The 27,623-nt window shown below is 30.1% G+C and overlaps 2 protein-coding genes across 3 annotated transcripts; one reads left to right on the forward strand and one right to left on the reverse strand.

Annotated features, from left to right (window-relative positions):
* Positions 1 to 2,548: 2,548 nt before the first annotated feature.
* Positions 2,549 to 12,094, reverse strand: LOC116766425 (trypsin-3-like). Of its 2 annotated transcripts, none has more exons than XM_032656267.2 (7): positions 11,976 to 12,094; positions 4,496 to 4,606; positions 4,346 to 4,360; positions 3,718 to 3,937; positions 3,405 to 3,648; positions 2,986 to 3,135; positions 2,549 to 2,782 (listed from the first exon to the last, which is right to left on the reverse strand). In XM_032656267.2, exons 2-7 carry the CDS (start codon positions 4,548 to 4,550, stop codon positions 2,630 to 2,632), a joined length of 837 nt encoding a protein of 278 aa, XP_032512158.2. In that variant the 5' UTR covers positions 4,551 to 4,606; positions 11,976 to 12,094; the 3' UTR covers positions 2,549 to 2,629. The 2 variants fall into 2 exon arrangements, with proteins under 2 accessions (XP_032512158.2, XP_061378797.1); XM_061522813.1 differs by lacking the exon at positions 11,976 to 12,094 and adding an exon at positions 4,673 to 4,774.
* Positions 12,095 to 13,541: 1,447 nt separating this feature from the next.
* Positions 13,542 to 27,318, forward strand: LOC116766427 (sensory neuron membrane protein 2-like). The gene is made up of 10 exons (XM_032656269.2): positions 13,542 to 13,871; positions 15,619 to 15,776; positions 16,251 to 16,395; positions 19,471 to 19,639; positions 22,344 to 22,435; positions 22,522 to 22,739; positions 23,143 to 23,268; positions 24,817 to 25,003; positions 26,781 to 26,906; positions 27,085 to 27,318. The coding sequence occupies exons 1-10, from the start codon at positions 13,758 to 13,760 to the stop codon at positions 27,310 to 27,312; spliced, it is 1,563 nt and encodes a 520-aa protein (XP_032512160.2). The 5' UTR covers positions 13,542 to 13,757; the 3' UTR covers positions 27,313 to 27,318.
* Positions 27,319 to 27,623: the final 305 nt, after the last annotated feature.

Here is a 27,623-nt window from a genome sequence, read left to right on the forward strand (position 1 = left end):
AGACTTGAAAGCGAGAAGTATAATAGTTAAATCCCGCTTCGACGTACTAAGAGTTGGGGCTATCCAGAACTAACATCAATTTATTGTTAGAATGTACTTCAAAGGCAGCCATAGAATGTTCGTTTGAAATTTGGTTTGGTAGAGAGAGGAGCTGGGATGGTGGAGGTGAGCGTTTTACGAGCGATAGGTATGGGCTCCTAATACCTACACTTGGCTCACAAGTCCTTGACTGACTGACTGACTGACTGACTCGGCCCCCACACAATGAATCTATGGAATGCTGAGATTTTTTTTAATTTTATACAATTTTATCATATATAAAAAATATATTAAATTTAATGAAAATAAATAAAACTCAAGGCATAAGGTTTGAAAATAAGTATGTATTACTTTGAGAATTACTGTAACTCGTGTACGTGCTAACGGGACCATGTGACAGAGATGCCAAAATTTTTTATTCCGTTGAAGTTTTTATATGCTACAATCCTTTTTATGTCCCGCATTCAAAAATTTTCTTACTCTCCGCTAAAGCTGTAAGACAAAATATTTTTCATGTCCCCATTTTACGACGCAATCTTTGGTTTTTATCGCTCGGTTCTGAATAGAGTGACCCATTTTTATCATAAAATCTGTATTTTTTATGAAACAAATTTAATTTAGAAACAGGAAAATAGGCGTTAATATTTTTTGAGAAAGGAATAAACACGACTATTCTCATAAACACCATAAAAACTGTCATTTGTTGCGGATTTCTCGGAAATGATGAAGTCCTTCATAGTAATTACTTAAGCAGACAAGTACAAATTTCTGGATGCTAAAGAAAATCGTTCGTGATATCCATGTGTGCTGGCTCAAACCAAATATAAAAGAAATTTTATAAGTTTATTTTAATAACTTTGTTTAGTAAAATCATGTTCTGGCTGTATTCAACATAAAACTCAAAGATATTTTAATATTATATCTCTCTTGAGCTTGAAGTTTTACGAGATGCAAAGCTATACTCATAAAATTAAACGAGCTAAATAAGAAAAAAGTAAAAAAATTGGTAACAAATATATCTAAAAAGAATCGAAAACCGACTTCATACGGAATGGGTGAAGGGATTTATAGCTTTAAATTGTGTTTACAGCAATGACAAAAAATTACGTTGGTAACATAATTTTTTTTCATTGCTATAAATTGCCTCTGTTGTAAAAAATTATATCTCCTTTTTAAAGTGACACAAACATATGTATTGAAACCAATAACTAGACTTTGTGATAAATCCTTATGGAATATTCTTTGAAATAGTCCAGCTATCCATGTGACGTCATGAATTTAATTTGTAAATACATCACACAAAGTTATTTAAACTTCTCACAAATAGCTATTCCACGTTCACTTACTTTGATCACAGTGAATTCTAATCATTATATGTAGCCTCATACTAAAATATATATTGTCAGGACACTTAACTTAACGTATAAATAAATTCACAATAAATAATTCTGGGTACTTTAGTCAGAAATAAAAAGATACAAATGTTATCCGGTAATCTAAGAGATCAAAAAAAAATTCTCTTCAAATACCAAACGAGAGCAAATACTTCTTACCTTATTCTTAGTTTCATTGCTCCAGTTAAATTAATAAGGATGTAAGTTTGTGATTTCTGTTTGTGAATGGTTCTAAAACTAAAACAATGTTGAGTAATTACTTTATTAGATTCTATACTCCTAAGTTAGAATATATTCATTAAGGTGCTCTTACGAACACATTACAGACGGCACTACGTCACGATCTTAATGCTAAATATGTATAAAGAATATTTAATTCACCAAACCCAGTCAGAACACAATAGGTTAAGTGATATAATAATTGGAACGCGATATTCCAGATCTTTCAGTTTGAAATCTTACTAGTGCCAGTTATATTTTCTTACTCTATATTTATACAATTTTTAATTCAGGAAATGTGATTTTTTAAATTTCTTTTAATTTTTGAAATGAGTGATTTATAAACTCGAAAAGATATCCTAATTACACCAAATTAAATTCTTAAAAATAATAAGTAGGTATGTCTGTCTATTCATTTGTTGATTTTGTGAACTTTGTACTTGTAAACCATTGTCCAAGGTTTTGCTAGTTGAAAAGTGTTTTTTTAACATTACTCATGTCATATATCCATTCGAGTATAAGACGTTACTTCTTACTTAAATCCCAAATTGTTTATATATAACACGAAAATTAAGTAAAGATTTATAAAGTCTTGATGCTATATAACTAACCATGTGTTTATAATAATAATAATTCGAACAAAGTCCCAAACCTTTCCCAGTACACTGGTATCTACTTTGAAACCTAATATTTTTACTACGACAATATAAATTAAATATGTATAAAATAAAAAGTAACGTTACCAGAGCAAACGCTAAATTATATTTAACAATATTCAATAGAGGCGTCAAATCTCGTTCTTTGAAAAGTAAAGAATTGGAATAACACAAATTTTGACAAAAAAATCTTTTATTACTTATTGTACTAAATATAGCATTAAATAAGTGTTATTAATAGTAATTAATACACTGTATTAAATAATTCACAATAAAATAAATAAACCTAATTATAAATTACAATTATATCAAATTCTTTTGTTATAAATTAGTGTGTTCGGTGATGAAATCTCGTATTGCTGGTGAGGCTATGTTTGCGAATACACTCGGCGATAAAGCCTGGCCACAACCTCTACCAAATGAAACGATACCGACCGCCCTCCCATCTTGTATTGCGGCGCCTCCAGAGTCTCCCTGGAATTTTATTATATCATTATTACTACATTTCATCACAGTATTCTTTGTTGTCAATAGTTGAGGAACAATAAATTGTGCAAAGTCAATGTAATGCAATGCAAGTGCAAATGCGTATTTGTCGTCTCTTTTAAATCTCTTCATGGATATATCATTGTAAATATAAAGATAAATTTCTTAGATAACCTATTTCTTTTATTTACCTGACAAGTCCCTTGTCCTCCAAGGAAGAAATTGCCAGCACAGAACATATTCCTGGTCAAAACGCTGAAGTACGATAATGTACACTGCCAATAATTAACAACGGGTACTTTGACACGCATCAGTCTACTTGGAATTGGATTTTGTCCTTGCTAAAATAAACGTCGTGAAAAAATACAATGACAGAGTTTAAAATGAAGCTGATATTTATTAATACAAATGTATGAACTCTTATTTGAATTGACACGGATATGAAATAAATAATAAATTCATTAACTCATTCAAGCAATAAGAATCTTATGTTTAAACGCAATTAGGTAGGTGGTACGTGATTTGCATTAATAAACTTTTTGCTGGTTCATTAAAAGCTTTTATTTTCTTGGTAACAGAATGATTAGTATAGTTCTGTCTGTTAACTCACCTTGAGTCTTCCCCATCCAGTAACTTGGATATCACCTACAAGTGGTCTTTCTCTCTCTGCGAGTTGTATTGGTTGTATCGTGTCACTAAACTGTATGGGTTCAGCTGTCCGCATAAAACCGACGTCCTTATCAAACGCGGGATCATCATATTCTGGATGTGCCATTACTTCTGCTATTGGTATTATTGTACCATTTTGACGATAGGAACTTCCAGCACGTAGTACAACTGTTGATGGATCGACGCTAGAATACATAAATATTTGTTAGTATGTTATATAATTAAATAAGTGTATGAGAGGTTGGTGATTTTACTTTTGAGAACAGTGGCCGGCAGTTAGGATATAATTTTCGCTGACAATAAATCCTCCGCAAAAATATGAATTATTAAAGGTGTAGGAGACTTGGTATGGATAGTCTTCTATATTAGCTTCTTCTCCTCCCACAATTCTTTCATCTACTTTGGCTGGCGTTTTCCAACTCTCCCATAGAGGAATTTTTTCGGACAATATTATGCTGGGTCTTAAAAACCAAGCTGTAAAAATCAGAATCATATAATAATTTCCTAGATAGAAATTTAATTAATTCTCATCATGAATACAACCAAATTCAAGAAATTATAAACACAAATCCAGGAAAATAAATCACTCAAACGTTCTTGCTCATTTTTATTCAATTCACGTATCATCGAAAGTGACATTGATTATTCATTGTATCAGCAAAACAAATAACACGTGGAAAGTTGAGAGGAAGCGACAACGAATTTTACTTTTATCTCCACCTGAACCCTATTTATTACAATCTGATAATAAATTATAATATAGCGAAAGAATAACAAATATTTTCATTAAGGATGATATAAAAACATGAATCTTTTGTGTTGTTTCAACAGGCACGCATGAGGACAATAATATGGGATTAATAAAAGAGCAATTGATCTCACCCGAAACTGCGTAATCTGGAACGAATAACAAACAAAACGTTAAAAACAACATGATAACGTTTGGAAAGTATCACATCTAATTGTCATCCTGAGCACCATACGAAAGCCTATATACCAGGTAACTTCATTTGAATAACGTATATGAATTACCCACATCACGTTCGTCGGCTTTGGCCCGCAATATTGCCTTGTGATGACAACTCATTTTCTAACGCTCGTCTTACTTGTGAATTCACTTAGAAATATATTTTATTAGCAAACCTGAAACGAAAAATAATTGTTAAGAAAATTCTCATGTCAATATTGACAAAGCTTTTTAAACGTTACATCATCTTGATTTCAGCTGTTCTGTTGCCATAATGAAATCTAAAATAATGGATAAATTGCTTCAGGACATTTTTGAAAACTTGTCTTTCGAGATTCCGTATATGTCACACATGTACATTTCCTTAAGCGTTCCCCGCGGCTTCGCAAACATGCTACTACAATTGCAATATTACTTATGTTCCATGCAGAGAAATGAAAATAACTAAAAATAAAACTGTATGAACAAAAACATAATTTGAAGGAGCATTATATGAATACAGATTGCGTGGCGCGGAATGTTTACTATTCATAATTGTATAAATTGATTTAAACGATGGTCACGACAAAAAATTGCTTCATTATATTAAAATGGCATGTTTTGCATTTTCATGTTTATTTTGTTTCTTTTTTCAATAATAGAATTACTGTGTTTGAGATTATCTTAACACAATATTCTGAAGTCATATTATTCAACGCTGTAGTTTCCAATTGACAAAAGACAAATTTAAGGACCTTATTCCATTGGCGTAAATTACGTACCATTTTCAAAACTATAGTCAACCTTTAGTCAATTAATCATATTTTGTACTTGGTTTTTTTAACATAACGTGTCCAAAACTATCAAAAACTATTAACAAAAAATTGTCGTTGTAATTAGCAAAAACATTAACTTTATTATAGGTTAAAATACTCAAAAACATTATATTTTTTGTAATCTAATTAATAAAACTTTCGCAAGATTTTATAATTAAAAGTAATAGGAAAAGCACCTCACAGGGACTCTTTCTCGTGGCTTAATCCCCAGTAAGTTGAAGTAAAAAACAAATTTATGCCAAACGATATACAAAGTCGAAACCTATTTCTGCAATGGCATTTTATTTCATAGCAATTGATTGCAGCTATTATTTAGACTATTGAAATTCTAGCGCCATTAAATTTCAGTAGCAATTGGAACTGTATTTATAGTTTCAAACAAAATTCAACTTTTTGCAAACACTATATCAACTAAAACTATAATTTTTATCCTATAGTTTACAGTTCTATCAAAAATATTTGACTAATAGAAATTTCCAAAAGAAACAAACCGAAAATCAACAAAAAATTTGGTCATAAAACTTTTTTTTATATTTCATGCAATCAATATGTAGCAAAATCATTTTAATTGCACTAAATCATCCAGCCCACGGTCCGCTGGCTTTTATTATATGATTAACTATATAACCTTCAAAGGAAACATCAAGGTTTCTCAAAATGTTAATTTTATTTCTATTCCTATAATTTTTTTTAGCAATATTGTGCTACATACTTGAATTCAAATCAAGTTATATAGACGTGCGAGTAGTGACCTCCGGATTATTAAGTCCCAAAAATAACAGCATTGAATGTAGCGAAATTTAATTTTCATTTCACTTTTTTGTTTATTTTCCTTACAATATTTTCCGACTTATACACAAGATATACATATATATTATTTTTCTATAATAACAGTAAACAGTTCCATAGGTTTAAGCGAAATGACGGTTTGTTATTTTGTGGATTTTAATAAATACATGGACTGAAAATTAAAACACGATTGATAAGTTAAAACTTGTTTACTTTTACTGTTTTATTTCACTTCTGTCAAGTTGTCAATGAAAAAACGGTTTATTTTATTTAATATTGTTAATTTACTCTTAAGTTTAGCGGAAATTACTTTTACACTTTGTTTCGCTCAGCCTAAGCGGAGGAATAAGTTTTTATAATTTTATTTTTCAAAGGAAATTTAATCGGAAGTATTCCTTTACTTGTTCTAAGAAACTCATCTCAACCATTAAAATATTTTTATCTATTTTTTCATTTAGACAGCGACGTGAAAGAAATCCACGTCTTTAACCGTTATCGATATTGAAATGGATACAAGCTGTCAGATATAAATCTGAATAAACCTTCTAACCTTAAACTCTCTGAAATATTCGTATAAACGTAATTTGTCTATAATTGGACATGTTGAGGAAAAGGAAAGTGAAACGAATAATTTCTTCTGTAACTCGTAAAAGCTAGTCGGTTTATTGATTTTAATTTTTTGTAGCAATTTAAAATATGTAAGTAATACACAATAACAAGTTAATATTAAGTATAAATTTTCATATTTAAAGTGACTAAAAAAAGACACTGTTAAAATAAATATATATTTCATGTAACGCGATCATGTAAAAGTATGAAGAGTTAAAATTGAAAAATATTTCGTTTTAGTTTCGTTAGTAAAAATTAATTTCGTTATAATTAGTACTTCTAATTGTTTATTAAAACGTAAAAAGTTGCAGGATGCATGCTGTAATCTGGAAAATATATGTTTTAATTAAGAATTATATATAAGAACTATCTTAAATAGATTAGAAAATCAAAAATACTTCAATAGAATAACATTGTAATTTACAAAATGACACCATTGTTACATTAACTTCTGAATCTGACCTTATTTAATATCACATAACAAATGCGGGTAACTTCAAAGGCATTATCAATGTATCTTTATAATCGCCTCTTTAATAAGGTGAAATTGGAATGTAATATAAATTTTCTTAAAGGACAGTATACCTTCTATATTAATTTATGAAATTTTTATCACGGATGTCTTCTCTAACATCGAATCACAATTTTGCAAAACACAAGTTTTCTTTTGGTCTTGAATTTTCGAACCAAAAATTATATTAATATACTAAAGTACAGTAAATGAAGCTCAAAATCAAATTCTCCTCGTCTAACGCAATCATCAATCAATACAATATATCTACGTCGTATCGCTAGACTTGCGGAAAATCGTTACTTTCGACCTTTCAATAACATTTTCTTTAATTTCCTCTATGTAAATATTAATTTGTACGAAAAATTAAACATAAACTGCTATAATATAATATACAAAGTCAATCAATATAATTATTATCAAATCAATGAATTCCGTATATCAATACAAGTAATTTAAATCACTTTGATTTCAAAATTAATAAAAACACTCCAGAGACTTGACGTTAAACGTAATACAAACATAATTGGTGTATACCTAAAGAAAAATACGAATTAGTATGAAAATATTTCCACTGGACTATTTAGATAGCTGTCAATGATAACATTCTATTCTGAAAGAGGTTAATTTGGTATAATTACCTTCATTTTGATATTGTAGAGATATGTTACATATTGAAGGCTTTAGAAATTAGAAAAGAAATTGTTATGACCCACGCGATTTGTAATATATACACGAATTATAACATATTTCATTGTAGGTAGCCCTTTGTTAAGAACAGTAATGATACATTTCTTCTTCTTGGTCGTAAAACAGAGTGGTCGTGATCGTCACTTGATATTTATTGGGGCAGATGTTGGCCTCCTTTCGAGAATACCCCATTTCTCTCCGCTTGCAGATAGTCTGGTACACTCATGCAAGGGAGCTCCCACAGCAGATTTGTTTTAGTCGGTCCCTGGCATGGGTGGCCTACCACGCGCTCGGGTGCCTTTTCCTTGCATTATATGATGCTCTATTGACTTATCTCCTCGCCGGGAGACATGTCCGAAGAATTTTAATATGCGACTTTGCACTAAAGTCGAAAGACGTTGCTTGACATCGAGTTCTTGGAGTATGGAGATATTAGTACGATATTCGGTCTACGAGATTCTGAACATATGTCTCCAGCACCACATCTCCAGAGCATCAATTTTTTTCTTTTCAATTTTTCGCAAGGTCCACGTCTCCGCAGCGTATAAAAATATGGAGAAAACGAGTTTACACGAGTCGGATCTTAGTGGCTTTGGTGATGTTTCTGTTGCTCCATATTTTCTTTCGTCTGTCCATAGCATTACTTGCTATCCTCATACCTCGAATGACTTCATCTACGCAATCGCCACTGTTTGAAATTGACGCAACAAGGTATATGTACGATTGAACGACCTCACAGTTCGCTATCTTAATAACTTCTGGTGAATTGTTATTGGCACGGTCTATAATTATTACCTTAGTTTTACTGCGGTTAATCTTTTATCCAAACTCTTGGCTCACGCGCTCCATTTGGAGACATAGCTCTTCCATATGACGAGCACTGGTCGCAAACAAGGTTGTATCGACGGCAAAGCGCAAATTTATTATTTTGTAGCCTCCAATAACAACACCATCGGTCCAGTCTTCAAGAATGATGCGTGTTATAAGTTCGGAATAAATATGGAATAAGAGTGGTGATATTATGCAACCTTGGCAGACTCCAGCGCTGGGATGGAAGTTTTTTGATAAAGTATCATTCACTCGTACTGATCCAGATCAATCTTCATAAAGGTGTCTGAGAAGATGTACTAAGTGTTCCGGCGCACCCATACCTAACAAAACAATCCATAGTTCAGGCCACTTCACAGAGTCAAACGCCTTTGAGAAATCAACAAAGCAAATATATGTCGGCTTGTTAAACTCTCGTGACTTCTCTATGATTTGCCGAACAATAAGGATCTCTTCACGGGTACCCCTTCCTTTCACAAACCCTGCTTGTTCTGAAGCGATCTTTTTCAATAGGTCTTCAGTAGCTCGTTGAAAATATGTAATAGGATTTTGCTAGCATGAGAAATTAAAGCAATACATTAGATGAAGATAAATTTCAGTTTCATACTTATCTAAAAGACAACGAGATGAGATAAAAAAAAATATATCGGATGATAATTCAATTTTTTATTAAAAAGAAAAAAATAATATTTAGAAAATTCCTCAAAAATAACAAATACGACTTGTTGAAATATAACATTAAAAGGTCATTTAAAAAACAGACGAGAATATTAACTTTTAACAACACTAACAAGAATTTAATTTTGCTCAAAAAGGAATAATATTTTTACCAAAGAGTACGCAAAACAATTTTAATTATTGAATTTTATTCATAAATTTTTTTGGTTGCAATATAAGCGAAAATCTTTTATGTGCTCATTACAAATCTAAATGTTCCTTCATAATTATTGATGAGACAAAATCATTTTCGATCTATTTATTATTTATATTAGCTGACGGGATTCCTGCTTCTGAGAAAAATCTGACCAATTTAATATTAATTTGCCGTATTTACGGATTGAATTAAGCTATGAAATACCGATTCTTAGAAATGTTTCATTTTCATGTAATTCCTATTATTTTGTCTTAACATTTTATCGAATCCATGCTACATACTTGCATAAACCTGAAATGAATAATGCTGTATAAAAGGTTACCTATACAAGGAGGATTTAAACGGAGCGATTTCACATAAATAAAAAAATGCCTACATCTAAATATATATATATATATATATATATATATATATATATTCCACAATAAAATAAATTGACACAATTAAATTATCTTACGTAGAGCTCTTCGTTATGAAATTTTTAACAGAGTTAAAGTAAAATTATTTATTCATTACTATTTTTTTAAATATTTTTTAACAATTTTATAACATATCAAGAATACATTAGGTATAATAAATAAATTAAATAAATAAAATGTATAAGAAGTTAATATTTCTAAATAAAAAAGCGGACCATTAGGATGTTATTAAGATAAAAAGGAATTATTATGAACAAAAATCCAATAACATAATTATCTATTTAACTACAAGACAAATAATATTGAGTAAAAATGCTCGAAACTTTTAAATATCTGATATTAAAAATTACCTTCCATTAAATACTATTACGAAAATCATGTTAGTAGAGCTATTGAGACATCCCTTTGTTGAGAAAATAACTTGTCTTGTTCCAATAAACATGCTTATGTATCAATATTTTAATATGTTTCATTAAAAATTATTTTGACTTGTTTTAGTAATATTTCAAATACCATGTTAACAAGCTCGCTTTATATAATTTAATACTAATACTTTGTATATCTTTTGTAATACAACGTGTTTATTATATTCGCTCCTATTATTTGATGAAAAACTTAAATTTACATTAACTATACTTATCTAGAAACTTCGCTCGCTTGAAAAAAGTTTTTATATTTTGTTTTAATAGCAATTATATTTATTAAATAAAACATAACAGGACCTTATCATCATAAGGTTTGAATGAAACTAATATATTTCGGATATACTACGCGAATTTTATATGTTTAAAATTACATAATCCCGAGGTTTTGGTTACTTTTCAGCAACAGTGAGTGAATCACATCTCGTCTGCCCGTGATCACGGTTGTGATTCACTCACACCTCGTCTGCCCGTGATCACGGTTGCTGCAAAGTAACCGAAACGTCGGGATTATGTAGTTTTTAAATAATAAAATCCGAATAATACTAGTTTCATTTAAATGAATACTCGCGAAAATCTTAGATCTCATTAAGTAACCGAAACACCAGGATTATGTAGTTTTAAAATTATAAAATTCGCGTAGTATATCCGAATTATATTAGTTTCATTTAAATGAATAAAACTCGCGAAAGTCTTAGATCACATTAAAAGGTTTGAATTAGGAAAAAAATAAGTGAAAATTAAATTCATTACATAGTAGTTCTCCAACAAAACCCTTTTGCTGTATTTTTTTTAATCAAACCAGTGATATAAACAGAGTTAACTGACGCATTTTCAATTAAAAAATCTGTCACCACTTACGTGTCGTGCCCTAAAAAAATCTGTACGCTTTTATATTACAATTTTTTTTCTGCACCAGTCTCCGAGTAGGATGTGCGTAATGCAATGCATAGGATATTATACCGCCTCGATTTTGGAAACCAGTATTACCTTAATATGAAAGTGCCGTTCGATTGAGTAGTGACAAAAATGATCAAACAAAAATTATTGTCATGTTTATAAACTTATACTCAACTAAGGAATTTTATCCCTTTTCTTCTATAAATCTTCTTCCTTCACTTGGTTTGATGTTCCTTAATCAATTATATAACCAGACATATATCTAAATCATTTAATTTATATTCCGAACAGTTATTATATTAGTTTGTAGAATCTTAATATAATACTCCAAGGTTTTTAAAAGCGTCACGCAGAGATTTTTTTCTGTTCTTTCGTATGGTATAACTGCCATACGTTATGTAACAAGATTGATGGAATCCTATTATTTATTAACAATATATCTATTATTATAGATATCAGTTTGAATTAAAATTACACACCGTCTGAAAAGAGACTTAATCAAAGCCGTAAAAGTATATGAAAGGAATGGGTAACCATACTTGTAGGTTATCATAAATATTACTGTTGTAACAAAAAAACTTCTTAAAAATACCAATTTAATAACTTTTGTATCATTAGTGAAAGACGGCGTATAAGCAATAGGAGTCGTGCGACTTTCGAAGAAAGGACGAAATATGATGTTACTTACCCAAAATCACATTTAGAAGTCACAATTTTTTTTGGACAGATTCATGGGATACACACATAGCGATAGTAGCAGTAACATGTGACATTTACGTTCCGTGACAGAGGTTCTGATCAGACATGGCTATTTCATGCAACTTTTGTGCCACGGCGACCTTTTGGAAATAATATTGTGGCAGAACCATAGGTCCTCTATAAAAGAATTTTACATGATGAATACTACTAATAATAATACTTTCATTTATGCTCATATTCAGTTCATGAGGCACAATTTTTAAATAAAAACAGCTGTAACTCGTAAAAAATATATCTCGTAATAAGTATCTACTATTGCAAATTTCTAAAATATGTATTTATTATTATATAAACAAACACACAAGCTGTTAACCAACATGGCATGAACCACTTATTTGTACCTAATTGTAATGTGAACATTTTAGTAATTAAAGTTCAATTTAATGTCGTTTAGAACGTATAAGCAGTTTCGTTCGGTCATGTTATTCTTCGTGTTAGTTGATAACGGTCTGCTATTGTGAGTTTTGAATTCAATTTATATTGTTTGTGCGATTGTTTAACAGAGTGGGCGGTTATTAATTTCTTCCAACCTTTCGTCACTCAACGTATAAGTAATTAAAATGTCTCTGTGAATATTTTAGAGCCATAGCTTTGAAGTTATGTTCAATCATCCATGCCAACACTGCGAATAGGTTTTAAAAAGGATGGGATATTTGATATCTTTGGCTCTTATTTATATATAAATTCCTAGAATCGATTTATATATTACTAAGAAGTATGACGTTACCTCCGTCACAAAAACAAAAAACGCAAAAAGAGACCTTGTTACACCATAAGAATATAGAATAATGACTATCATATTATAATGGTCTGTTATAGTACTCGTTTTATTATAATTAATTCAATGCATATCACAAATAAAGCTTGTCACACACTTTTTCTTATTATGAATATGTACTTAAATAAATAAAAAATTATTGATATTTTTATTGAAAAGAAAAAGAAGGTAGAATTGTATCAATGTCCAAATTTTTATTGGAACTATCCAAAAAGATGAAAGATTTTAATTTTGATACTCATCTGTGCTCTGTAGTTTAATCGTGTGTTATAGTAACTACAGTAACAAATAGTTAGAAAGACATATATAGGTCCTTTTGTCCTAAGTGTTGTAAGCGATGCCTAAGATTATTGAGGGCATTATCAGACGTTAGAACCTTGCGCGTTTGTTCCACTCTATTTATGTTGCAAATTAATACTCTCATATCTCTGTAAAGCTTATCTCTGTGACAGAATTAGCACGAATAATATTATCTTCTATAAATCTGTTTCATAAATCCAAGTATAAAATAAATCAACATATAAATTATACACTTAAAAGTTAAATACAAATAAGATTGTTTCCTTTGATTCACGACATTTTTTTTTACACAAAAATTTGCATAAGTGATGTTTTTGAAATTTTTAATTCTAACTGTTCATGTGTTTTTCATACGGATGTAAACATATGATGTTTTATTGACCTTCGGTTCAACGGTGAGGCTTGCGCGGCAGTCAGTGAAGACATTGCTCACAACGCCACCGGCAGTTTAACCGGCTTTTGAGACCACGTGTATAATCTTGATATTATTTCTACTTGCATCTCGCGCGATGCGCATACGCACGCTTATTTAGAATTAATCTTCGACTTTGTTTAATCAAATACAATAAGTAAATTATTAAAGTTGTTGCTACGAACTATGATATGAATTATTAATTACGTTAAGTGACCAAAATGTATAACAATAACACGAAAGTCTTCTTCACAACGTCAATATGTGTGCTGATTGTAGCCATTGTGATGGCAAGCTGGGGTTTCCCGAAGATCGTCAGACAACAAATAAAAAAGGTAACGACATTGTAAAATCATTTACTTGCAATATTAAAAAAAAAAATAGATGATTTAACAATATAATCGCAGTTATTCATTGGGTGTGTACCTTCAACGGTTGCAAAGGCTTTCATACGTTAAAAATTTTGTTAATGAATTCTTAAAAAAAATAATATTCCATTATTTTTCACTTCGTTTCATTATTTAAAAAAGAACTCATTTTAATTATAATTAAAAAAAAATATTAGTCAGAATAAAAGGCGACAGGTTTTTTTAACTTCTATTGGAATTTATTACTTCAACGATTACTTTATACGACGAAGGATATCATTAGATCAAAGAATAATTTGTCTCAATAAAAAATTATTGGATATTGTTAACCGGAATCATAACAAAATATATTTCTATAGACAGGATGAGATTATTCCGTTTCCGCAATATATTGAATGACCACAGACTCAACAAAACTATTATATCATTATTATAATTTATAAAATTACGATATCAATCTAATATACATATATAATGGAAACGAAACAATTATGAGAACATAATTTACACGGGTAAATAATGTATTTGGCACAGATTGCTATTATGTAAATAAATTATTCTATCATGATTTTAAAAATATATATATTTATTCGTTTATTCATCTAATTATAATAAATATCCTTCAATTACTTTTTCTTTTAAATAACAAGTAAAAGTTAATGACAATGTCTTTATAAAACTTACGAAACTAAAAATAAATAATGTTACCAAAACACCTATATTGGCTGTATGGATATATTGATTGTGTTTTATACCGAAATCACGGAAAGAATTTAATTCAGTCCATTTTACGACCCAGATTCAAATGAGCACAGAATGCTGTTTCAATTAATTTATTTATCAAACAGAAAAAACTTAAAAAATTACTTTTTAAATGAGTTCAATTATTTTTATTCTCATAATTATAAACATAAATTAATAAATAATAAATAAAAAATAATTGGTAATAATGATGATCATGAAAAAATTAAAATTAAAGCAAAAATGCGAGTAGATGCCATTAAAATAATAAATTAAGGTCAGCCATTTTCCTCTAACTAGCCGTGGATCTATTACGTGGCTATGATTTAAAGAGATTTATTAATAAATTACCACAGAATATACAAAATAGAATATTATCTGTATTAATATAAAGACAATGTGAATGGAATATCTATACTTTAGAGTTTAACTTAACCTGTATGAGGAATTAAAAACAAAATGTTTCTAAAGTATCCTAAATACGTCCTATACTATTAAAACAACCGACCAAGTAAAAATGCTGTTATTATAAGGAGCAGCAACTATCGTTTAAATAAAACAAACATAGATTGAAACACTTGTATTTACTTGACATACAAACGTATTGTTCTATGCGATATCGAATCTTAGTTTATTACATATGAAATATATTTTGACTTTATATATATATCAACAATTCCTTTCTCTACACCAAATAAAAATCTTTAAAGTTAAGTATATAACCGAATGGTGTAAATACGTAACTATTAACTATCGGTACTTACTAGATAATTAAAAGAATAAAAATTATACATATTCACATAAAACAGTCTACAACGACTGTCAACTATTTAAATTATTACACGACAATATTCTCAAAGCAAATCTTCCTCGCAAAACCCTTTATAAACAAGCTCCGTTTTGAATACATAATTTAGGCGTCATTTTCGGACGAAAGGACTGTCGTTTTAATTTAGTGTCCGAAATTTCACAGAATTTGCAACTGGACAATTCGTCGGCCATGTTTGAAAAATGGCGCGTCCTGCCGATGCCGCTATCGTTTAAAGTTTATATTTTCACTGTCACAAACACTGAGAATGTCAATAATGGAGAGAAACCTGTATTAAAAGAAATAGGACCTTACGTTTACAAGTGAGTTATGTATCTTTATCAAAATTTTAGTTTTACATATGTACATCAATCTATCCAGATGATAATATATCAACGCCAGTTTTTGAATGGAATATTAAATTGTAAGCTTGTATCAGAGTTCCCGCCATAACACAAATAGGCATTATTATTAATGTTTTTTTTTTAATATAAAAAGTACGTGTGAATTCTGTTCACATTATACGAAAGTGACAAAGAACATATGTGTTTTAGAAACATGCCGTGAAGTCGTGTCACTAAACTTGTATATTAATTGTGTTTTGTTGAAGCTAAATAAAATAATATTTAAATATGTGCAAATTTCCTGAACGCTCGAGAAGTTTTTTCCTTTAGATAATTACATTGTCAATCAAATATATTTTTGTATATTTTTTTCTACTTTCCCTTTTGTAATAAATCATGCTTTATTCCGTCTCGATTGTTGATGTCCTCTTTGATTTTAATGTTATTTATTAGGGAGTATCGTAGAAAAAGAATTTTGGGTTACGGTGACAACGACACGATCAGATACATGCTGAAGAAGACCTTCGAGTTCGATGCCGAAGCATCCGGAGAACTGTCTCAAGACGACGAGATCACAGTCATTAACTATTCGTACATGGTGAGTTGGGATATTTTTTATAAAAAAATATTAACTTATTTAATATAATAAAAGAGCAAAATTTTGTTGCTTAAAATTTACGTTATTTTTCCATTTACCATTTCGTATATCATAATTTCAAATACAATCCTATATGAACCTTCACACATATTGCAGACAGTATTAAAATAAAAAAAAACAAATAAAGCCATAATTTGTATAGGATCATAAACAGCGCTAACTCGGTTATTAATCTTTACGGACGGCGATCGTTTCTTGTATTTCAAAAAGATTATTTTGTTATTTCTCTAACGAATAAGAAATTCCTTTGTACGAAATTAATTGGACTGACATTAGGAAACTTTGAAAGAACGTTTTGTAACATAAGTACACTAAGATAGCGGAACTCGGGAACTTAAGAAAGTAGATTTTGTTCTCATACTTATCTATAAGCTACTGAATGTTATGTTCCTTGTTCTTACTGATTTTTGTATTCGTGTATAATAATTGTTCATTTAACAATTAATACATGCGATTGTGGGGGAATTTACTTTGACATACAAATAATTTTCAACATGGCGTGGTGCTGTCAAGCGTAAAACTAGCCTTTAATTACGAAGAGAATAAAGCCGTATACACAACATGTTAAATTGAAACCTCACTGATATTAGTTTCCAAAAACATTCATTAATATATAATTGAAGTTTCTCAATGTGTTATGTTACAATTATAGGTATCTTAATGTGAATAAGAAGTAAACGTTTTTCGAAGTAGCTGGTGAGTTTGATTAGTTTCATAAATTTTATACTTCAATACATCCTTGAAGAAAAATAAACTCGTAAAATACACACTTTTATGAGACTATGTTTTATAGCATTACAAAAAATTAAATAACTCGAGTCATGCGATGTACATAATTTTTATAGATCTTTCCTATTTATGGACGTTTGTAATGTAAAACTATTGTAATTTCTGAATGGAAATATTGCAACTAGTGACAATTACAACCATTGTCTATACGCTATAATGTCAATAATGCTTTTTTTATAACACAATTGCTCCACTGTTAACCAGCTTCTGATTTTTTTTTATTAAATTAAATTAAAATTAATTATATTATTTTTAATCTGCTATTTTACTTTCTAATTAATTACTAAACGTTAAAGTTAAATTACTTTCTAAACTAATATGAGTGACGATGACTTCAAATTATTTTCCTCAAATTAAATTAGGTCGACTTTCAGCATTAAGAAGCGTTAAAAAACGGTTACATCAGATTTAATCATTTTATTGCCAATGATGAAATTCATCTTAAAAAAAAAGAAAAAAAGATTCATAGTTGAAACATCGCCTTAGTTTTTAATAACGATATCTTTATATATAAAAGCTTTCTCTGTCCTTTGTGTCCTCGTGTACCTAGTGTTTCTTCTTCGTGTTAGTTACACTATTTATAACTGAAGAAAGGCTGTACGCGTTTGGCTGAAAATTGGTTGAGAGATAGCTTAGAACTAAGAGAAGGACATAAGATACTTTTCATCCGATCGAAAAAGAAAAAAAAATAGTTAATAAATCCGAAATCTTCTTATTTACTACCTTTAAGGAGGAAATAGGTTCGCCCGGTCAGATATACATTTCTAATTCTGCAACTTGTACGTCTAATAACCATGTAACGTCAGACCGACTTTAAATTCTGTAAAATACTATTTACGGTCATAGTTGGCGCTGCAAGTGTTAAAACTTCTATATTTAATAATATTTTAAATAATTATAAATTTTATACACATTGAAACATTTTAAAATCATAGCTAACCATATCTATATAAATTAATATACTCAATCAATAATATCAACATTTTTATAATGACCGGAGTGATTAGATCGAAATATATTTTGTAAATTAAGTTAATCAAAGTTAAAGTTAATCAGTCAAAATCTTAAAATTTTATTACAGTCACTCAATTATATTATAATTATATTTATTCATATTCGCATTTGTCTTAATTTTCTATGGAGTTCCAAATTTTTTTATTCTAATTTATCGTTAGAAGTAGAAATTACTTTAAATACTATTATTAATTCCTAAAATATGGTCTTTTAATGTCTATAGTTGTATGAACAGTACTTTTAAGCTTACAATTCTACTTATTGTCTACTTATATCAATTACGTTTAATAAAATTATTAATAATTTAAAAAAGGTATATATTTTTTTAAATTCTCAATTTTGATAGACTTTAAATGAATTTTATCTAAAAAAAAGTCTACTTTTTTGTTTAATTAAAATCGTCTGTATGTGTATACCATAGCTTGCAGTAGTTTTTGCGTTAGCATTACTGAATAAATCATTAAACTCTAAAAAACAAAATTATAATTCTACTTCTAGTTAATCGTTTGCGGTAGATGATAAAAAACAAGACCCACTGACGGACATTCTCATCTCGTCTGCCCGTGATCACGTTTGCTACAAAGTAACCGAAACGACGGTAGTATGTAGTTTAGAATAATGAAAACGCGTAGTTCATCCGAAAATATTAGTTTTATTTAAATTAATACAGATACAGATTTAAATTAATACATCACTCTCGGGATTGTGTAATTTGAAAAAATTACACAATCCCGAGAGTGATCCCGAGATGCTATCTCGTCGGGAGTATGTAGTTTTAAAAAAAATTAAAGCACGCGTAGTATATCCGAAAAACATTAGTTTCATTTAAATAAATCAAAAGGTTTGAAGGAAAATTTCATATTGGTTTTCTTCTTCTTTTAATATAATCGAGTTAATTTGCGAACCTTATTTAATTTCACATTCCTACCAACTTTGTTTCCTTTTTTTATGTATATACATATATCTGTTTCATTTTATTCATTTACTTTTCTTTTCTTCCGTTACATTGATCATTTCATAATAAATTTCCTTACTTTGAACTCTTTACAAAACTTAAAACTTAACTTTAACTTAACTTTACTTTAACTAGACTTTAAAAGATTTAAAATAATATGAATAATAATATTTTGAGAGAGGTTCAGATAAGTTTGCATCCAGAGATAAATAGGCTTGTCATGAACAATAAAGTTAATTGTAACGTTTCTTTATCAGGCCACGGTATTAACAGTGAACGACTTGATGCCGTCAGCCCTCGGCCTGGTGAACGTGGCCCTAGGCAGTTTCTTCCCAAACTTAACAGATCCATTCTTGAGAGTCAAAGTGAGAGACCTTTTATTCGACGGCATATATCTTAATTGCGTCGGCGATAACTCCGCTCTAAGTAAGTATAAAACTCACTTACTACGATTAGATCTATCGATATAAGATTTATATTATAACACTCGTATTGATCTGTACATAGTAGGAATTTACTTCGTCAATTTGATAGACGTTTCAGTGTTTTTCATTCCCAAATTGTCGGTGATATAAAAGCCTTGAGCCTGCTGGAATCTTCAAAATATTGAATCTTCAAGCTTGATATGATAAGCTATAAATTTTATATTAATCAAAAGTTATACGCAACACACATTAAAAATATTTTGGACTTCCTTCATTTCAGACTTTTTACGAACAAAATACATTTAAAAGGAAAAAGATCATACTTTTCAAGAATAACATTTATAACCCAACATTGTGTCAAGGGTTATTTTAATTCAGAAATTTAAATGTTCCTTAATAAATATCAACAGCTCTAACACTAAGGATATTTATATAATGGTTGTATGTAATGATTGGTACACCCCAAGTCTTTGAAGTGACTCACAGGCAATCTATCAATTAATAGTTTGACGCTGGTATTTTAGTTGTAGATTGATCACAGACACGTTTGTATCGACAGAAATGAACGCCAATATCTGACGACTAAATAGAAATTAATTGAAAATATCCGATGTAAATTACATACGATTATAAAGGGATTGAATTTTTTAAACGAATCTTAAAATAAGTGGCAAATATAACATAATGGTTACAGGAGCATACGATATTAAAGAGAATCAATTCTAATTTTGTATATCAGAAATAACACCTAAGTCCTAACAATAAAAAGCAATCAGAAATCATAAAGCTGTTGATCGTAACGAAGGGGAAGTAATGAAAGAGAGTGAAAATAGATTCAAAAACCGCTACAAACTAATTTTGAAATACAATTCATGATCTACTCCATTTAATTTAATTTAATATTCTAGATTTATTACATTTTTTGTGCTTTCGATCGTTCCTAGCGTAATTTATTTCTTGATTATTGTTTTTTTGTACGTAATACTACGAAATTTTAAGATAACGTGTTCAGGCATGGTCTAGCTAAATAATATTTATTGAGTGAATTAAAGGCCGGTTTTACTTGCTAATTTATTTGCTAGATTAACAATAATTCTGATCTAACAACTAACGACTCTGAGGCGCTTACAATATTTAATTGATTTAGTATACGAAACTCCTGAATTTACTTATCATATGAAGATCAATACCATTAGAATGAGTGCTTATTGTCAAACTAAACACCTATAGTTTTATAGTTTGCAATTAATAACTAAACCGTTATATAAATATAGGAAACGCTTTATAAAATAAGTTAAACTAGTACTAAGTGTAAATAGCACTGATGGGTTATATAAATTTCTACCTATACTTTAATATATCATAAATTACACTGTCATCACAAGTCACAATAAGCAAACTTTATTAAAAGAAACCCAACAGAACTAATTTCCTTACTTATTGTGTCATAAATCATATTTTCTTATTAAGTACCAATAAAATTATATATGCATTATATTAGAATAAGGATGTATATACACATTTTTCAATATTCATTAGCTTCCTCGATTACTCTATGCATTTCCTAGGAATTGTCGTTTATGATTGACAAATCTCCGACAACGAATAAATAGAATAATATTCTGCTCGGCGTTGGTAAAACGCTTACGAATCCAACCGCTATAGATAATATTAAAGCTTCCTGTAGTTTTGTAACAACTTGTAGGTATAACTATAAATTGACATTCGTTTTGTATAGCTTACCTAGTTTAAACAACTTCCCACATTTATTTACCTTTGGTCACACTACTAATCTCTGTACGTACATAAATAAGTATTACCATAAAACGGAAACGAGCAAAGTTTCGTATGTCGTGTTACGATGGAAACTTTGAGTGAACAAACTGACGAAACATTATAAAAGCCTTCCACCTATAGCGAGAATTTTTATAACATATTAATGGCACATATCGCGGATTTATGAGTGAAATACGAAGAAATTTAATCTTGCTGATGCGGTAATGCAAAGGCTTCGACAGTATTGAACATTCAAAGTTTCATCCCGATAAGTCGTTCTCAACATTTATCTTTCCAATCCCGGTTATTCACATCTCTTTATAAGATCAATACGAACATGAAAATATTCCTATACATAAATATTAATTTTAAAATATATACGTAATTTTAATTTTTTTTTTTATGTTCATTATTTATAACATATTTACTGATTTACTTTTAACTATTTCATTCGTTTTTAAAACATAAAATACACAGCGGATTATGTACATATAATCTTCGGGTTCCACAAAAATTTTGTTGAGATGGTTTAAATTAAAATTTTTAAAAGCATTTCTTTGTAACTATAATTATTGAATAAAAAAAACTTATATCAATTCAGTAGAGCCAAGCCAAGATTGAAGAAGAGTTCGTTCACAAGCCAAACTTTAGTAAGCCCATTATGTCTGACCTATAAACTCTGTTGCCAAATTAAGTACATCCACTTACTTATTCTGTGTCAATACAAAATTGACGTGAGGCTTGCAATTTCCCTTATCGGAGAATCAGATTTTCCCGAACTTTAATTAACTTTGCCGAAAACATATATAATAACAAATGTATCTTGATATAATTTATGTGTAGTCGCTAAAAATACGAATGTTTGGCTCACAGTAATATCTGTATGTGTTAAAAATGTAATAGGATATATTATGATGTGTATATAATAGGTCTCGTGTGCGGAAAAATCAAACTTGACAAACCACCAGCGATGCGACCCTCTGAAGACGGGAACGGTTTCTACTTCTCTATGTTCGGACATGTGAGTTGTTACAATAAAGATATCAAAAATACAAATACATCTGCTTACAGACAATCCATTTTTATATACACTCTTCATAATTTAAGATGAACAGGACGGAATCTGGACCATACGATATGGTTCGTGGTACAGAAAACATAAATGAGCTGGGTCACATCGTGGCCTACGATGGAAAGACCGTTATGAACCAGTGGGGAGATCCGTACTGCGGCAAACTTAATGGTTCAGACAGCTCTATATTCCCCCCTTTCCAAGATGGCGTTGTACCTAACAGAATATACACATTCGAACCGGAAATTTGCAGGTTATATTTGTCTTAAAAATCATTTTATCACAGTATATTATCTTTATCAATATCCTCAAATTACAATAAAGTAGATTGCTTTGTAATAAAACAGATTTCTGTTTCAATTTTTGCGAAATTATTTGATGTAATTCGCTTTGTAAAAAAATATCCACAGTTTTCCTGAAATTCCAGTTCAATGTTACGCGGAATAATGAAAATTTTAGTGTAAGATATTTGTTTGAAGTGTCTTATAATGTTTCACAAAAAAAGGAAATACTGTTTTTTATCATTCGCTTTATTATTGTCTAAAAACAGAAACGACTATATTTTTGCTTTATATAACTTATACATTTTACTATATTATATATTTTTTTAAATTAAATTATACTGCGATTATATAAATTATATTCTACATGTATAGATCACTTTACGCTAGTTTGGTGGAGAAGCGAACTATATTCAATATGAGCGCCTATTATTATGAAATAGACGAATCTGCGCTCGCCTCCAAAACTATGAACCCTGGCAACAAATGTTTTTGTAAGAGGTAAGTAAATCTAATACGCTAATATTTTATATCCTATAAAATTTAATTCACATTAATTATAGAATGTACACATTTAAATTTTTTTATAGACTTTTTTTTTATTACATTATATCTAAATAATTTGGGTTGCTGTTTTGTTGCTGTGTCAGGCATATGTAGAAATAAAATAACAAAAAACGCGTATAATCCGAGCAACTTAGTTTCACGTGCACATTAATGTGTAACGTATGTGTGTGTGTGTTCGGTACGACTCATATTGAAAGTTCGTAATTGTGCTTCAGGTTATACTTCGCAGTTGATCGTATTTCAAACTTCCGAACCCGGTGCAATTTAATATGTGGTTAACTAAACGTAAAATATGATAAAGTTTGTAAAGTTATGCATATGCTTTTCGAATACTTTAAAATAATTATTATGTAGTGAACAAATTTTTTTATACTATTTAATTCCATTGATTTCTGTAAAATTGTTTAAGATATTTCAATAAAGCTAATATTTCTAGGATTATTCTACGCATATTTTATTATTTTGAAAAACTACATACTCCCGACGAGACAGCATCTCGGGAGCACTCTCGGGAGTGTGTAGTTTTTTATAATAATAAAATACGCGTAGTATAATCCGAAAAATATTAGCTTTATTGAAATGAATACTCGCGAATGTCCAGGATCTCATTATGTCGAAGATATTATTCAAACGTTTGGAAACTTGTGGAAATCGGAGTTTATAGGCAGGATAATGCGATGGAGGCATTTTTTTGATTAACGCCAATTAGGTACAAATAAAACAATGATGTTTATCTTTAAAAAAAAATAAAGAACCTTCTACCCGTCCTGTTATATCCGTGATATAAGGTTCTTAAAAAAAAACATTTAAATGTCTATCATAAACATCTTTAATTGTTGTCAAAATTTATGACAGTCTTAGACGAAAATTTAATATCCAACAATCAGAATAACAAGGTTCTTGTTTACATATTTTACTGGAGTTCTCCAAAGTTAATTATAATAAATAAAAGCTCAGCAGTAAACAAATGTAACTAATTACCCATGAAAATAGTCGAATTGTGTACAAAACCAGGACACTTGGCAACAATTTTGAAGATACATTAAATCTATAGTCTTTATTCCGAGTCTACAACTAATAGTTATACGAGCTTATTTCCTACTGTATCTTATATCTTATTCATTTAATGGAATATTTTTTTATAATGCTACGTCAACTGTTGAAGGCATTAAAATATATTGAAGCATATAGATATTAAAATTTCTAATTTAAATTTATTTGTATTGTACTTTTGATGTATTATATTAATGAAAGTACTGAAATATAAAAACCATTTAAATTGTATCATATGGAAAATAATACAAATATAACTGGTCCGAATAATGTGGCTAAAAAGTTTAAATTAAGAAATTAATAGTGCATTAAAAAAGAGACGTCACAGAATAATTAAAACGTTTCAAATATTAGACATAAAAAAAATCTGTTCCACATTTAAACAAAACAAAAAGAATATATAAGAGAACTGTAATATTTATTTTTCAGTAACTGGAGCGACAACCACGACGGTTGTCTGCTCATGGGCGTTTTAAACCTGAATCCTTGCAAGAACGTGCCAGCAATTTTATCTCTACCTCACTTCTATCTCGCTTCAGAAGAACTGTTGGAATACTTCGGTGGTGGCGTGAAGCCGGAGAGAGAGAAACACACAACCTTCGCTTATCTTGAAGCTGTAACGTTTTTGCATATTGATATAAAACAAAATTTTCCTCTTCTTTCAAAGTATTTAAGACATTTATTAGCATCCTTATTTAAAAAAGATAAATACGTGTAAAAAATGGGCTTTAGAAGATATTAAAAGTTATTTAGTCACATATGATCCGCTATGAATAACCCGTAGAAATCTTATTTTGTCTGTTGAAGCCGTATGGGGGGGGAATGGATCTAAAAAGTTGTCTTAAAATTTGAGTCAACCGTGATAGGGCAAGATCGCCATTATTTTTTCATGTTTGGCGAAAAAAAGGTATTTCGATGGCTGCTCGCAATTATTGAGCAAGCCTCCCACAAAAAGTTTGTTTAATGCTGATAGTGATATCAGAAAGGCTTCGGGCATCCGCGCTGTCTCAAGATTGAGCTGGACCTCGCACAGCGAATCTTGTTATATTGTTGAGTTAGAATTTCAAGGTCTCGTAAAATTTACATCCTTCATAGGTAGTCACAGGTACAAATAATAGGTTGCAAAAAGGAAAAAACTTATACAGTGCTGCACTTCCTCTCATTAATAAAAATCAATCAATAATTTTTAAATAAAACTTTCATCAACACCTAAGGATATGTTTACCTGGCACGGTAACATTTTTGGTAAGCTGTCTAGTTACAGACTGATTGCCTGGTTTTCTGACCTTCTAAGAGAGAGACTGTACTTTGCGAGCAATCTTTAATGGTGGCTCATTTGGGCCAAAGGATATTAAATATAATAATATGATATATTTGATCCTGTGAATCCACATTGGTATGTCCTCTCTGCAACTCTTGTTTTGCTCCACATTAACGAACTGCAACAACCGGGTGTTTCTGCTCAAGCAGATGATATCAAATTAGTGTAGTGGTATCAATAATCCTCTCAATCTCTTCAAAAAAAATCGGAAAGAGAGAATGATAAAGCTAATAATTTCACACTTCAGGTAGTCTCGGATTGGAACATTGTCAATCTGGCGAAATTTAGCACCACCAAAAAAAAACAGGTGTTTCTTATCACCGCTAAGAGCATTCGTTCCCTTTGATTCTAACATTTAAGAAAATTATCTTAGAATACGTATACATCGACCGCCTTCATTAATTAGGTAATAAAGTCTCGCAGAATTGTAACTTTGGGTATTTCAATCAATCCAAGGTTATCCGACGCAAGAAAGCCCAGGGTCCTGGCAAAGATAAGGCTTAACTCCACACGAAAAAAAATCTCTGTTTCTCCAAGCCAGCAGCCTGGCGTGTGTATTCAACACTACTGTCACATTTGGGCACGTGCTGCTTAATATCATCTCGCTGCTCTGGTGCCAAAGATTTGGTTAAAACTAATCGGGTCAGCCTTGGGCGCAGTCATAAAGTTGCCAGTCACCATTTTTTTTTTTTTTGGTAGGATAGGTACACTTTGGGGAGTGTTGACCGCGGAGGTTCTCTATCCTTTAGGAGACTTTCCTAGCCACCGGTCGTTTAGATTCACTTCCTCCTTCCTCATCCCTATAACTATGGATTGAACAGTTTGTCACTTACAATTTGGTTGTCTTCGAAGTAAGAGTGTAAAGGCTTTTAGTGGAATTGTAGTTTTATCATCTTCGATTGTAGCTGTAATTATAGTTTACCACCCACCATTCGCTGGAATGAAAGTCAAGTGCCATCCAGTAAAAATAACAAATCATTTTAGATTTTTTTGTGTCCCTGTCAAAGTTTTGAATGTTTTTAGTTGACTGTTCCGATATTTTATTCTGATGTATTTCTTTTTCCTATCTTAGACAACCGGAACAGTACTGAAAGGTAACCAACGGTTACAATTCAATATAGAACTAAGAAATATAAAGAAAATTCCACAACTAGAACGCGTACCTACAGGACTCTTTCCTTTACTGTGGATCGAAGAGGTAATTATCGTATTCAAACCTTTTGACGTTAATGTTAGATACCTATAAATACTTGTAATCAAATACAACTACATTATACAAATACATTGAAAGAAATCAGACAAAACATACAGACGCACAGAAATAAACAAGGCTTTTTAACCTTAGCGTATTCTTTTAATTTTATTCGTTACTTCAGGGTGCAGAATTACCAAAGCAAATTCAACAAGAGTTACTTCAGGCTAACACTCTGCTCACATACGTAGAAGTCGCCCGCTGGGTAATCTTGGCCATCGCCATAGTTCTGTGCGTTATAAGCGCGTGCATGGTGACAAGAACCGGCTTGAAGCCCTGGCCGAAGTCGCACAATAGCGTTAGTTTTATTTTAAGGCCAAGCAACACTGTTAATATTAATAAAGGGCGTTGAATGTAATTTTTTTTATTTCTGTTTTTGTATATAATAAAGGTTATCTTGGTAATGTATTTAAATTTAATACCACAATTCTAATTAGCATTATATCGATAAAAGATCCTGAAAGTTTCGTTTGTCAAATATAAACATCTGTTATGTTTCAAATATTCTCGATCCATTTGAATAAATTATGTAAAATGAAAAGGAAATTACAATATATTCCAAGTAGAAAATTCCTTATGTATACATACGAGTACATATAAATATTATATATATTGATTTTTTTATATTTTTCATATACAAGAATCAATTTAACACAAAAGATA

Source organism: Danaus plexippus, chromosome 15 (assembly GCF_018135715.1).
Source record: "Danaus plexippus chromosome 15, MEX_DaPlex, whole genome shotgun sequence".
In the NCBI taxonomy this organism is placed as follows: Eukaryota; Metazoa; Arthropoda; class Insecta; order Lepidoptera; family Nymphalidae; genus Danaus; species Danaus plexippus.